Here is a 15163-nt window from a genome sequence, read left to right as displayed (position 1 = left end):
ATTATTGTGTTGTTGATTAAAAAAAAATGTTTTTATTTATTTTTGTAGTAACCGAATCGGTGATTTTAGAGACCATTTTACAATTTTCAAAAGTGGAAATTTTGTGAACCACACATCCATATTCATTATTCGTTTGCTCCCACTCTATCACTCTACTTGTTAAATCGTGTCATAACTTCACAAATTTATAAATATTATTTTTTAGAAATATTATAAAATAGAGACTGTGATTAATATATGAGGATTTTCAAAAATAGAAAAATAAAAAAAATTATTTACACAAAATAATAAAATTTTAATTTTATTTGATAGAGACGGTTAAACGTAGATAAAAGTCTATCAGTGTCTATCAATGTTTTTTTTTCTTCATATTTTTGTAAATAGTTTGACATTTTTTTATTTGTGAAAAATTTCCATTCGTATTTGTATATAAAATAATTTATAGAGACATCTCACGATAGATGAATCTGAAGATTACTCAATAGATAAAACATAAAGGCACAAATTACTATTCCAAATGTTGATAGTTCGATTTCTCATCACCATAATTATTGAAAATAAAAATCTAAAGATCACATTTTTTCCTCTAAATTCCTTTCTCCTGTTTCTCTTGGCATTATAAATCCGAGCCATGATTCTTAAGCTAAAATTAATATTTTTATTATTTTTTTTAATTTTTACGATTTTACTAAGAATTCAAATATTTATTAAAGAAATGCGAAGATTATAGCAAAAAAATTAAAAGACAATATAAAACCAAAAAGGAAATGATTATAAAAAAAATAAAAATAAAATAAAAAAATACCTATAATACTTAAACGTTGAGATTAGAAAAACCATACTTAGATAAAATACAACCAATTATTTATATGTATATATATGTATAATGTAATGTAACGATCAAAACTCAACAACTTATGTGTCAAAAAGGAAGAAGAAAACAAAAACTTAACAGCTTGTCAGTTATGTAATTGAAAAAGAAAAAAAAATTAGTTTTTTCAATTTAAGTGTAATTTGATGATGTTTTTAGAATACAGCGTTTTTATAGTTTAAACTAAAAACATTCCATTGATTGTTTTAGAAACAAAGGAAAGTTAAATAATAAATTTGGTTCTTATCATTTAGGAAAAAAAATTAAAATTTAGTCTTTATAATTTGGTGATGTCCAAAAATTTACAACTCTCTATAACCTTGTAATTTCTTATTTTAAAAATTATGTTTGTTTTTTTTACAACTTATATACCATAGTTTTCATATTTCATAACTAAACACTTGAGGTCCTATTTGGTAATGTTTTTATTTTTGTTTTATTTATTTTTTTTAAAACTAAGCTTATTTCCTTCCTATTTTTTTATTATGATTTGCATCTTTTTTGAGTATAATATGGTTGAATTCTTAGTCAAATTTTAAAAACAAAGTTTTGAAAAATTTTGGATGAAAATAGTGTGTTTAGGCTTTCAAAAACTAAAAATAAAAAACGAAATGATTATCAAATGAGGTTTGAATATTTCGTTTTTATTTTTTTAAAACTTTTGACTTGGTATTTTAAATACTAAAAAAAGTAGATGACATAACAAGTAAATCAATAGGTGGAAGTAATGTTTATAAGTTCAATTTTAAAAGTAAAAAATAAAAAACAAAATAGGTACCAAACAAGCCTTATGAACGTATAGACAATTTTAAAACTTAATTTTTTTTTTTTTTTTTTTTAAAAAAAAGCAGCTTAACCAAGTCTATGAATAAGTTCAAAATTTTAAAATAGGATAATAAGATATAAGTTAAATTACAACTTTTCTTATGATCTTATATGTTAATAATTTATGGTCTCAAATTTTAAAAAGTATCTAAAACTTTTAATTGTATGTTCACTAGACTCGTAAACTTTGAAAATGTCTAATTGATTTTAAAACTTTTCAATTTTGTGTATAATAAATTTTTGACATATTCAAAACTCTTGAAAAGTCAAATCAATTTATTAAATATAAAAATTAAATTTCACGTATCATAAGCTTTTAAATTTCCATATAGGACGTCTATAATTTTTTTAAAAACCAAAATTGAAAAACTTAGGAGACGATACATTGAATATCTTCGAAGGTTTTATTAAAATTTAAGGGTCTTATTAGATATAAAATTTAAAAATTTATTTATTTATTTATTTTGCAAAGGAAAGTAGGACATATATATATATATATATATTTGTAAACGTATTATAATTAAAGTGTGAGGTGGGAGAATCAAATTTCTCATTTCGAGGTCGAGTATTATATCAGTTGAACTACGTTTTTTTTTTTTTTTTTTTTAATTTAAAATTGAGAGACTAAAATGTAATATAAAGTGCTAACTAAGAACGGTTGGAGAGTAGTGACGGCTTTATTAACAAGCGGGGGAATAATCCAATGGGAACGATACAACTGGCACAGGTCAAACTCGTAAAGGTATTTGATATGAACGGTCCAGATTCAAAGCAACACAAAACATAAAAACGCGTCCATTGTTTTTATAACGCCATTTTTTCTTCTCTCCGTCTAACCTCGTGACTCATTTCGCCCTTTCTTCTTCCCGCTCGAACAATAAAAACCAAACAGAGAAACTAAAAAAATTCTCCCTCGCCGTCGCCGCCGTCAGTTCCTCCTCCGTTTCCGGCGTCTCCATATCCAGACACCGAACCAGCTTCCCTGAGATTTCGAAACAGCGTCGTCTCTCGTTGAAAAACGGAAAAAAGTCCAGACGCCAGAGAGAAGCAGAGGATAACGTCTAATCGACTGATCGATCGATTGATTCTGAGATTGAGGTGCAGTGGATGAGATAGTTGGAGAAACGGAGTGAAGACCATGAGATTCGATGGAGTATTGAGGATTTCAGCAGTACTGTTGGTGGTGGTACTTGCGGCGTTGGTAGTTGAAGGATCGGCGGCGGATTATACAAAGATGAAAACGAAGACGACGAATCATAGAAACGCTTATGCGTCGATGATGTACATGGGAACGCCTAGGGATTATGAGTTCTATGTAGCGACGAGAGTATTGATCAGATCGCTAGCGAAGCTTAACGTTGAAGCTGATCTCGTCGTCATTGCTTCACGCGATGTGCCCGTCCGTTGGGTTCGTGCTCTGTAAGATTCCGTATCTCTCTCTTCTTTATCTTTCTCTTTCTTCTTTTGTTATGAATTTCCTTTTTCCTTTTCTGTTTTCTGGAGCGATTTTCGGTTTTTCCACATGCTTTTCTTTGCTTGCGCTGTTGGCTGAAACTGACGTTGTTAGTAATAAGTTTCCATTTCGAATTTGACCTTACGGCGGGTTCGGCGGAGGGCGGGCCTGTTAGAGCTTAAGAAGTAGGGACGAATTGTAGTGTTCCTGCTTAATCTTGTCCGTTAGATTGCATCACTAGTCGTTCAGCGAACGGTATGATTGGTGGAAAGTTATTTTAACTTTCGTAGTCTGTGTAACACCGGAACATTTCTATCTCTCTCGTCTCCGGCTCCTTCTCCGGTCGACTTGGATTGGACGGCCGGCGGCCGGCGGCCGGCTGATTTGGTTCTTTTTCGGCTTTAGTATAGACATACGCATACAAGAGTCATCTTAGATCGGCTTAGTTTGAAATTTATAAATTCGAAAAATTATTAAAAATTAAAAGTGTCTTTAATTCTTATAGTTTAGATGGGCGATTGAACCATAACCTCCTTGGTGTCGTTATCCATTTTCACGAACTTTTTGATTTTTTTAAATTCATGCAATTTTAATAGTTTAAAGTATAATTAGAAATAATATTTAAACTTATTTCTAACCCATCAAATGACTTTTGAAAATTTTGAATTTATCAAGACAGAAAATAAAAAGTCTAAAGTGGTGTTCAGCTCGTAAAGTTGTCTCACTCATTGTTTGGTCAAGTGTTTCTAGGCCCATGGTTAAAAAATATGGCACATTTCACAACTACACTTTTGTCTCAAATACCTTGAAATTTAAGGATGATGAATTGGTTTATTATAGTCGATAGGTTACAATAGTTTGTGGGTTATAATAGTTTGTGGATAAAAAATAGTATACACGATAAAAAAGATGAGAAATATTAAATATTACAGTTTTGAAATAGTATTTACTATACTTAATTTTAGATTATAAATAGTTGTATATACTATTATTATATTTGGTGTCTCAAATATGGAGTGAATTATAACAATCCATTGTACCAACTTTAACTTGATACTTCAAAGACCTCCTAAGATACCCAATAGATACAAATTTAAGGGTTAGAAATTAAACTCGAAATTTAAACTTTTTTTTTTTTAAGTTAAAAAGCATATGAAGTTTGAAGGTAGAGTTTGGTCTCATCTAAAATTATTAGCCACTCAAATGTGTTGTCTTGTCAAAGGAATGAACTTAAACCAACATAAAAAGGACTTTGTTTGGTATTTTAAAATTATCTTTCCCAATCTCTTTAAACTTTTAGGTCTAAAACCAATTTAGAGTCTACAAATTTAGTTTTACCTTCCATTTAATTGTTATAATTTTAAAAGCTCCAATTTGATTTGCTTATCGTCTTTAAACTATTTTTTTTTTTTTTTTACCAAATTCACAAATTTTCTTCTAGTATTTTTTCTATCTAAACTTTAATAAAATCGACATATACAATCATTTAAATACAAAACATTAATTTAAGGTATCAATTATAATTTGACCAACAATTTAAAGAGACCTAAATCAAATTAGAAGTAACATTAAATTTGAGAATCAAATTACAAAAGTTGAAAATTTCATTCTATCTTTAAACATGTATAAATTATTTTAATATAGATATATACTATATATTTCATAAGTATTTATAAAAGAAATATTGATTACTATGTTGTGGTAGTGTCCTTTCTTTTTAAAAGTCGCCTTAGTATGGTTTGGGAATAGGATATAGCCGGCCAGTAAGGAAAATGATGTGGCCGTATAAAAAGATGACACGTGGACGATCCAGAATATGAAAAAAAGGATCTGTATTGGGGTTTAAGATCTTTATGTTTTCAAATTTTTCTTTTTTTTCTTTTTCTGCCTGAATTTGGACGGATCGATAGGGTTTCCCAATGCTGAAGCTACTAAAAAAGGGTCTGAGCGACTTTATCCAATTGTCGCTCAGCTTAAGATTAATGATTCGGAATTCCCATCCGGAAAAAAAAAAAAAAAAAGAATGATTGAAGGGATGGATGTGATTGGATGCCAATTTTTAATTTAAGATAAAATAACATCTTAGATAAAGAATTGGTTATTTAGCTTTAGATTATAATAAAATATATTTGAGACATAAACTATTTTAGTTTGAGAATAAATTAATAAATATTATAGTAAAAAATAAAAAAATGATAAAAGGAAAATAGTAAAAACTGTAACAAAAGAGAGTTTTGAAATAGTGTTGACTAATTAGAGACTACAAAATAATATTTATTGTAGCAAGAGGTGATTATTATAATCTTAGGATAGTCGTTGTCTCAAACACACCCTAAGAGACTAAATTTAAGATTCATTGTAAGTAGAATTAAAAGTACATTGATTAAAATTGAATAAATTTCAAAATATAAAGACTACGATGATATTTTAACCTTAAATTTATGTGACAAAAAACTTAGATGTATTTTGAGCTACATCCCTCTTCATTGAGTCTACTTAATCATCACATGATAATTTATTTCTCTCTCTTAAATGGTTTAAAGTTTATTTATTTGTTTTGTTTAAGAGGGGTACAATAATATTAAATAATTTTTTTATGGAAGAAAAAAATACTCATGTAAATATAGGGAGCAGGTACTACAGAACAACTTGGAATTTTGTTAAGATATTGCTAGTCTATGTGTCCTTAATAATTAGATATAGATTAAAAATTTAAATTTTCATTTCAAAATTTTTATGATATTAGCTATCAACCATATTGTGGTTTTTTTTTTTTTTTTTTTTTTTTTTTTTAAGTTTCTCGGATTTAAAAGTATATAGATTTTAATTTATGATATAGTCAGAACATGTCTTGACCCTCTTTTTTGTATTCTTAGCCCCTAAGAACTTTGGCCTTTCAAAAGTCAACTAGGGCTTTTGAAAGAATAAAGTTCTTTTTAATTGCTTTTAGTAAACCAGCTAGAACTCCCTGCAGGCATTTCAAGCCCTTCTTTTGAGGGCACCTCTATTGAAGTACAACCTACATATTTATGTCAAGATTTAAGGTTTTGGGTTTTAAGTTTATTTATTACTTATTATTTGTCATCCTCTTCACTTCTCATGGACGACGTAAAAAGTTTAGATCTTATTTAATAAGCATTTGTTTTTTTATTTTTTTTAATTAAGTCTAAAAACACCTCATCCACCTTTATATATATATTTTTTGTTTTGTTGTCTACTTTTTACTAATATTTTTAAAAATATAAAGTTAAATTTTGAAGGAAAAAAAGGTTTTTTTTTAGTTTTTTCTTATTTAAATTTGACTAAAATTTTAATTCTTTTAATTTAGAAAAATATAAAATATGGTAAGAAATTAGGAGAATATGTACCTAAGTTTTAAGAATTAAAAATAAAAAATTAAATGATTATGGAACGTTGAAATAGAAACTATTATTTTCTTTGAAGTATAGAGACTTATGAAGATTCTCAACTTTTTCTATTTTAAATTACACCACATCCATCAACTTGTCAGTCAAACATCTTTTGACAATTTCAGAACTTGTAATTAGAAGTTTGATATTTTCTTCAATCTATTTATTATTTATTGGTTTGTGTTGGGTTTCTAAAATCAAGATTAGATTATTTAAAAAAGAAATGGGAATATAGGATAAAGTCTGCTAGATTTTGAAAAGTTGTGATAAGGCCCTTGAAAAATAAAAGCATATACCAATGTGGTGGGATGTGGACTTAGTAGGGTTCGCAGAAGCTTCTTGCCTTCTTTTCCTCCTCCTAATGGCTTAGTTTTATCATCATTACTTTTTGTCGTTTTAGTGGAATAAATCGTAATTAGCCTTTTTAGTTTATGTTTGAATTTCATTTTGATTATTTCTATCATTTAGATTCATACCCGATTTGATAACTACTTGTTATTTGATTTCTAGTATTAGATTTTTAAAAATTAAGTTTATTTTAATCATGAGTTGGTATAGTGATAAATAGAAGATATGACATTGATAAATGACTAAGAAATTGTGAGTTCAACTCATGGTGGTCACCTATCTATGATTTAATATCCTACGGATTTCTTTGATATCTAAATATTGTAGAGTCAGGTAGATTGTCTCATGAGATTAGTCAAGGTAAGTGCGCATAAGCTGACTTTGAGCACTCACTGATAGCAAAAAAGAAAAGAAAGGGATCTTCATTTTATTATTATTATTATTATTAATTATTTTTAGTTTTTGAAAATTAAGCCTATGGTCACTGCTTGTTTTTTGTTTTTGTTTTTGAAAATTAAATTTATGGCCACTACTATCACCTTCAAATTTCTTCATTTGTTATCTATTTTCACCAATGGTTTAAAAAATTAAGCCAAAATTTGAGAACTAAAAATTAGCTTTCAAAAAGTTGTTTTTGTTTTTGAAATTTGGCTAAGATTTCAACCATTGTACTTAAGAAAAATACAAATCATGATAAAAAAATGTATATGATATGAATTTAATTTTCAAAAATAAAAAACAAAATAATTATCAAATAAGGCTTAAATAATTCTCCAACAAAACCTTATTTGCTCAAATTCATTCATCATCGTTGATTTTTCAATTGGCTAATTGATAAATATATATCTTGATTTATGTTAGAATTTGGAAAGTGGGGTTCCAACCACCTTGTTAACGTACACATCTACTTCTTAGAAGTGTTCATGGAATGTTTTACTAAAAAAAGTTAGTGAAGAATGAATCAGTATGGATGGTTATTAAATAAAGGATTTTAGGAGAAATGATGAAACCAACCTTATGGAAGCTCCTTAATATTGATTCTTATTGAAAGTTTTGTGTAATAACTATTCGATATTCAATTTTTTATTTTTAAAAATTAGACTTGTTTTCTAGATTGATATTCAAATCTCTAATTTAATAATATAATATTTTAAAATTTTAATATAATTTAGTAAATTTTATTTCAAACTTGTAAGGATAGTAATTCTGATAAGGAATAAATTATTTCGAGACCGTCCAGAGTTTCTTTATTATCGGATGTATGAGTGAGGATCTTAAAAATTGTTGATTTTTAATTCACACCTAAGATTATCAATAGAGATATTTAGATGTATCTTAAGATGTCCACGTTTTTATACATCTCATTATCAACATGGAAAGTAAATTAAAATATTTTAAACAAATACAAAAAATTTCATATACCAAATTATGATTGGACTCAGTGAGATGTACCGGTTTATGGAAGGACCAATGTGAGTGGCCCATTGGTTTGTTGGAGCGCATTAATAAAATGAGATGATTTAAGATTATTATTATTATTTTTTTTAATTGGCATTCTCTTTCTTCTATTCTTTTTTCCAAATAATAAACAGATTTCAAGTAGTTTTTAAAGTAATCACAAGTTGATTATGTCTTTCCATTATTTTATGGATTGACTTCATTACACTTATCTGTCACATTTTAATTTTTGCAGCAACTGATTTTCGATTAATCATATCTAATGATTTCCATGTATTTTATTATTATAATCACATTAATAATTATATTTTGTTCTTCTTTTAAATAACAAAATAATTGTCATATTACACTGCTTGCTCTTTCAAAAGAAAACTTATTTGGTAGGGCTAGAACAAAAATTGATTTTCTTACTTTGTTTTTCCGTTCAACATAAGGTGAGATTTGAAATTTCTCTCTCATATCATATATTTTATGTCAGTTGAATTATGTTCACTTTTAGAACAAAAATTGATAGAGAACATTATATATATTTTTTGAAACATACATAAATGAATAAATTTTCTTTATTCTCCATTTTTGTCACATGTTTATTTGGTGGGAAAGATGGGTGATTATTAGAGGAGGGAAAAGACTAGGGAGGAAAAGGTTGGAGAGGTCGTTTTATCGAGAATTTAGAACAATGACTTTTTGAAACATTTAGGCCAACGACCCCTTTTTCTTTCTTTTTCTCTGTCTTTTATTATTATTTATTGTTATCTTTTTCAAATATTATTTGTTTGGCCAATGTCTAGAGTTTTGGCTTGTGTTGAGGAAGTCCCCGTCCACATGGGTTTGAAGGGAACAAGTTTTTTTCGTCTTCTTTTCTTTGACATTTTCAACCATGGAAAATTGTGGGGTTTCGTGCCATCTAAATTCCGAAAAATTAAATGTATTAAATATCTAAAGAAGAGAATAGTCTCTAAAGTCTACCTATGTAGAGATTGGGGAATAAGTAAACATATGGGGCTTTTTTTTTTTTTTTTCTTTTTCTTTTTCTCCTTCATGTGGAGTATAAGGTCATCGTTTAATAATGATTTCAATTTTTGTTTCTTGTTTTTGGGATTCCTCTCCACTTATTCGTAATGACATAAAAGACTTATTTCGAATGACATAATTGTCTGACTTATTCCTCGATCTTCAAACTTCTCCTACTCCTTGTCGTTGGTCCTTCTTTCATTAATGATCAAATGAGATCACCATTTTCTAATCGTTCAAACGAATGTTTGAGGGATGAGACTTCCTATCACATGCACTTGCTTTTCACTGAAAAGAAAACCGTCTCTCTTCTATAAATATAAAGTAAAGCAAAGTGCTTGACGCTTCGGTGAAGAAAGCGCAATTAACATATTGATGGACATGATGCAAGACATATCATAAATGAGACAACAAAATCATTTCATAAAACATATATGCTTGACCTTTTTTGATACTTTTTTTGGGCATGTTTGTTCCTTTCCAATTTTTATATTATGATTTTTACATATTCTTTTTTAGAGACATTTGAATTTTTAGTCAAATTGAAAACTATTTTCTTCTTTGTTTTCCAAAGTTTAGTTTGGTTTTTAAATTTTTAATCGAAAGTGGATGACAAAATATAACAACTTATCTAGATCGTTAATACATTAATCTTCGTTGATGTTTTTCATTATTAAAATAGTTGAAACAACTTTCTGTTTTAAGATTTGTGAATAATTATGAATACTTTTATAGTTAGAACATAGATGATGTTTGTTATTTTGAGTATGTGAACTTTTCCAACTCTTTTAACTTGTGAGTTTTTGTTGTTAGGTAATGAAGGGTTTTTTCATGATTATGTATAGAAAATTTTTCATAGCTTTGTTAGTTGAATTATAATTAAAGTCGCTAGTGCAGGGAAGAAGAAGATGGAGCTAAAGTAGCGAGTGTAGATAACGTAAACAACCCATATAGAAATCAGTCAAACTTCGACAGAAGGTTCAAGCTAACATTGAACAAACTATATGCATGGAGCTTGACAGACTACGACAGGGTGGTGATGTTGGATTCCGATAACCTCTTCCTCCAAAAGACCGACGAGCTCTTCCAATGTGGTCAGTTTTGTGCAGTCTTCATCAACCCTTGCATCTTTCACACCGGCCTCTTCGTTCTTCAGGTAAATCTAAATCAATTTAAGATCTAAATACGATATATGGCCATATCTATGTCATTTCGTATCGTATGAACTACTAAGAGGCATAGATACGGGTAGGACACGATATTGACATATCAATGTGTTATATTTTAAAATTTTAGGATACGATTATTAAGGATTTATTGGTAGCAACTCATATTCTATTTTATTTTTCAGATTTCTTGAATTTAATGAATATGTGTTTGGTAGGTGATCTGAACTATGTTTTAAAAAATTGTTTTTGAAACTTTGATCCAAACACAAAATGTAAATTATGAAAATAACATCTTTGTTCGTTCGGTGCATTTAGATTTTGGGTATGAAATTTTAAAATACGAAATTATACTAAAAAAATTAAAAACATTAACAAATAGAGTATTTCATGTTATAAACTCAATTATTTTTGTTAAATTAAAATATTTAATATATTATATATTATATGATATTACAAAATAATAATACAAATTTTTTAACATAAAACAACTTCATAAATTAATTAGTAATTGTTTATAATCAACCTAATATTTAGTGAGTTACTATAATTAATCTTAAGGATTATAGATATATTATCGACCACATTTTGAATGATTGGTTAAATTAAAATTAAAATTTTGAATATGCTACTAAACACATGTCTGAAAACATGAAATACAACTCTTTTTCATTGAATCTTTTGTTTTCAATTTTTAATTTTCAGATTACCTACTAAATATGTTCAAAATATACATTTTTTTTGAAAAAAAATATGTATCATTTTTATAAAAAAAAAATCAAAATATATGAGTTGATGTATTTATATGCTTTAAAAATTTAGATTAATATATTTCAATTTATATGCTTTAAAAATTTAACTTAATATATTTCACACTCAAAAGTTATTATTATTGTTTTATATATGTTTTTTTAGTCTATTTTACAAGTATTCTATGCATGTTTAAGTGTACAGTATCTGTCCAACATGTGTTGGAGTTTCTACTTGTTAGATATGGACATATTGATCAAATTAAAGTGTCCGTGTTTCTTAGATTAAACAAAAAAATTTCTAAGCGAAAATCTTGATTTGAATATGGACGTGGCAGCCATCAAAGAGGGTATTTGATGACATGATGAATGAGGTGAGAGTAGGGAGAGAGAACCCAGATGGTGCAGATCAAGGCTTCATTGGGAGCTACTTCCCTGATCTGCTGAACCAGCCTATGTTCTATCCTCCTTCCAATGGCTCCATTCTTGATGGCAACTTTCGGCTCCCCTTGGGCTACCAAATGGATGCTACTTACTATTGTAAGTCCTTTCTTTCTTTCCTCTTTCTATTCTACATTATCTAACAACTTTTGCTGAACAAACCATAAAAACTATTACAATTTCCTATGCTTATACAACAATGTACAAAATAAGTTTATATTTCCAACTACACAGTAACAAGGTCAACCTTTTTACATCCTTTGGATTATTTTATTTTGAATATGTATCTTTGAGTTCACTAAAATTAGTAGTTTTACATCTTTTGGATTATGTTAAATTAAACCATTATTAGAAACATATATATTTTGAACATGTTTCTTTTTGAAGACTAGAGGAAAAGTACATTTTGTAGTCTCGAATTTTGAAAAATAGCATGTAGTGTGTTTTTTTAGCTTTCAAAACATATTTTTAGTCATTGAGTTTTCTTTAGATTATAGGTGCATTTGGTCACTCACTTTTTAAAATATACATTTTTTATTATCAAGTTTTTAAGAATAAGTTTAAAAAGTCCCTAAAATATTTTTTTATTACTATTTTATATAATTATATGATATCTTAAACCTATTTTAAAAATTTAGACATAAAAAATGTACATTTTGAAAATTTAACGATCAAATGCATATATATTTTTAAAAAATGGAGATTAGACAATTATGTTTTGAAAACTTAAGGATCAAACACACATTTATCAAAATTTGGAAGACTAAAAAGTTCTTTTTCGAAATGTATAACGGTTAAACAACATTTTGGTCCCTAAACTTTTATGAAAGTGATAATTTAGTTCTTGAACTTTCAATTTTGTATCAACTTAGTCCTTGTACTTTATTATGTAATAATTTAGTATTTATACTTCCAAAGTTGTAATAATTTGGTCATAACATAAAAAAAAAAAAAAAAATCATTAAAATTAGATGTCAGTTTTTATTATTTTATGATGGAGATTATTTTTGCCATTGAAACTAAATCATTACAAATTTTAAAAGTATAAAAGATTAAATTATTATAAAATTGAAAATACATTGACTAAATCATTGCACAAACCAAAATTTAGGGACTAAATTGTTAAATAAAAGTTTAGAAATAAATAAATAAATAAAAAAAAAGGTAGATTATATAATTATGGCCATATTTGATTAAGGATTAATGTCATACAGATTTAAGACTGCGATGGAGCATCCCTTGTGGTCCGAACAGCGTAATAACATTTCCGGGGGCACCATGGTTGAAGCCATGGTATTGGTGGTCATGGCCTGTTCTACCTCTTGGCCTCCAATGGCATGAACAACGCCGCCGCACTCTTGGGTATTCAATTTCCTCCCTCCTCCATTTTATTATAACTATTTTTCATGTACCAAACTTAAAACTTTCAATTTTATTCTCCATCTTTTAAAATAGGAAAAAAAAAAAATATCATTTTGGTATTTAGATTTTGAATTTAGTTTTGATCTCATCCCTAGTTTTTAAAATATTACACTTTATTGTGATAGACCGCAATAGATTACTATATTTTAAAATGTAATAATCTATCGCGATTTATCGTAGATAGACGATGATATTTTGTTATTCTTTTAGAAAAATTTTCAATAGTTTTGATTTAAAATAATTTTTCTTTTAAAAAGGAATAATTATTTGGATTTCTTTATTTTTTTTCTCAATCTTATTTTTATTAGGTTAGAATACCAGTTTAGTAGATGTATCGTTAAGTTCTTTAAAATTATATTTTTTTCTCTTTTTGAAAGAAAAAATTAAAATTCTTCTTCTTTACACAAATCAAAATATTCAAATATATAGACTAATATTACAAAAAACTTAATCACCAATAAACATACTATCATTTATTATGCTTACAAAGATCTATAATTTATTTATAGCTTAATTTAAAATATCATTTTTAGTCCATATAATTTGAGGTATATTCAATTTTAGTTCATATACTAATGATTGTCCAACTTTAATCTATTTATTTTAAATAAATCTTTAAAATATCATTAATTCTTAAATCTTAAAAAAAAATTGTTATCCATTTACATTTTTTCTATAAATTTTGAAAATATATTCACATATGGTATCTTATTGCATAAAAATTATTATTATTATTTAAATATTGATAAAAATTAATTTTGAGAGATTAATTAAAATTTATTATAATTATAGGGACAAAAACTATACAATTAAAAATAGAATACTAAAATTTAAACTAACTTTCAAAGTATAGAAACTAAAATGATATAACCACTCCAATTTAATTATTAGCTAAGACTAAGATGTCATTGCCTTGATACATTAATGTCATTTTTTATTTTAGACATGTTGGAGAGTTATTCTAAAATGATAAAATCATTTTTATTATTTTTAAATGTTTTTAATTGTTCTAAATTTTGATATCATGAAATTTTCATTTAAAATATAAAATCAAATAAATATTTGGATGTTTTCAAATATTAAAAAATAACCAAAATATTTATAAATATAATAAAATATCATTACATGGATATATTTGTAAATGTTTTCTAACGATTTTATTATTTAAAATAATTTCTCAGGTTTTAAATGATTTAGAAAAAGTCACTATGCAAATAAAATTGAAAAGCTAAGTCACGATTGAATCCTGAACAGGTACGGCGCGGAGATGCCATTAGTCCTGATCCAAATCCTGCTCTACTTAGGCATTCTCGCCATGATCCGTCTCGCCCGCCCTAATCTCACCAAGCTTTCCCACCGCCGATCGGAAAAACCCGCCGCCTCCTTCCACCACTCCGCCTTCAAACTCGCCGCCTTCTGGTCCATCCTCGCCGCCTACGCCCTTCCATTCTTCATCATTCCGACCACCATCCACCCTCTCCTCGGCTGGGGCCTCTATTTACTCGGCTCCTCCACCCTCTCTTTCCTCGCCGCCACCGTCTTCCTCCTCCCCCTTCTCCCCCTTCTCGTTCCTTCCCTCGGAATCTTCGGCGTCCTCCTCGTCATGGCCTTTCCCTTCTACTCCGACGGTGTCATCCGAGGACTCTGCATTTTCCTTTACGCCTTCTGCGCCGCCCCGGTGGTCTGGACGGCTGTAGTGAGGACGGCGGCGGCGATTCAGTCGTCGATTGATAGAGATGCGTTCTTCGTTGTGAAATCCGGTGAGACTTTGCCGTCTTCTAGGTTTAATAAATGGTGTTAACCGTTCATAATTGGGGTTTCTTTTTTAATTATATTATTTTGGGGGGATAGAATTGAAATTGAAGGCAGCTCGATTTAGTGGAAGAAAATTGATGTTTATACTCATTTTTATACATGGAAAGAGAGTATATATAGTTTTCATTTCACTTTCTTGTGATTGTTATGGAATTTTGTTTATAAATTATAAATTAAATCTAATTTCTTAA

General features: G+C 27.9%; 1 protein-coding gene across 1 annotated transcript; it reads left to right on the top strand.

The window, feature by feature from the left end:
* Window positions 1-2380: 2380 nt before the first annotated feature.
* On the top strand, window positions 2381-15163 carry LOC120091364 (putative glucuronosyltransferase PGSIP8). The gene is made up of 5 exons (XM_039049362.2): window positions 2381-3115; window positions 10277-10535; window positions 11633-11834; window positions 12950-13097; window positions 14412-15163. Exons 1-5 carry the CDS (start codon window positions 2835-2837, stop codon window positions 14956-14958), a joined length of 1437 nt encoding a protein of 478 aa, XP_038905290.1. The 5' UTR covers window positions 2381-2834; the 3' UTR covers window positions 14959-15163.

Source organism: Benincasa hispida, chromosome 11 (assembly GCF_027475165.1).
Source record: "Benincasa hispida cultivar pf3 chromosome 11, pf3_genome.v1.1, whole genome shotgun sequence".
In the NCBI taxonomy this organism is placed as follows: domain Eukaryota; kingdom Viridiplantae; phylum Streptophyta; class Magnoliopsida; order Cucurbitales; family Cucurbitaceae; genus Benincasa; species Benincasa hispida.
The sequence above is the reverse complement of the archived record's forward strand: the minus strand, read 5'-3'. Positions and strand labels throughout refer to the sequence as shown.

Excerpts from the sequence above, each read along its gene's own strand:
- LOC120091364 (XM_039049362.2), top strand. The coding sequence starts at position 2,835 with ATGAGATTCGATGGAGTATTGAGGATTTCAGCAGTACTGTTGGTGGTG. Across the intron at positions 10,536-11,632 it reads CCGGCCTCTTCGTTCTTCAG|CCATCAAAGAGGGTATTTGA; the intron begins GTAAATCTAAAT and ends TGGACGTGGCAG. Across the intron at positions 13,098-14,411 it reads CAACGCCGCCGCACTCTTGG|GTACGGCGCGGAGATGCCAT; the intron begins GTATTCAATTTC and ends AATCCTGAACAG.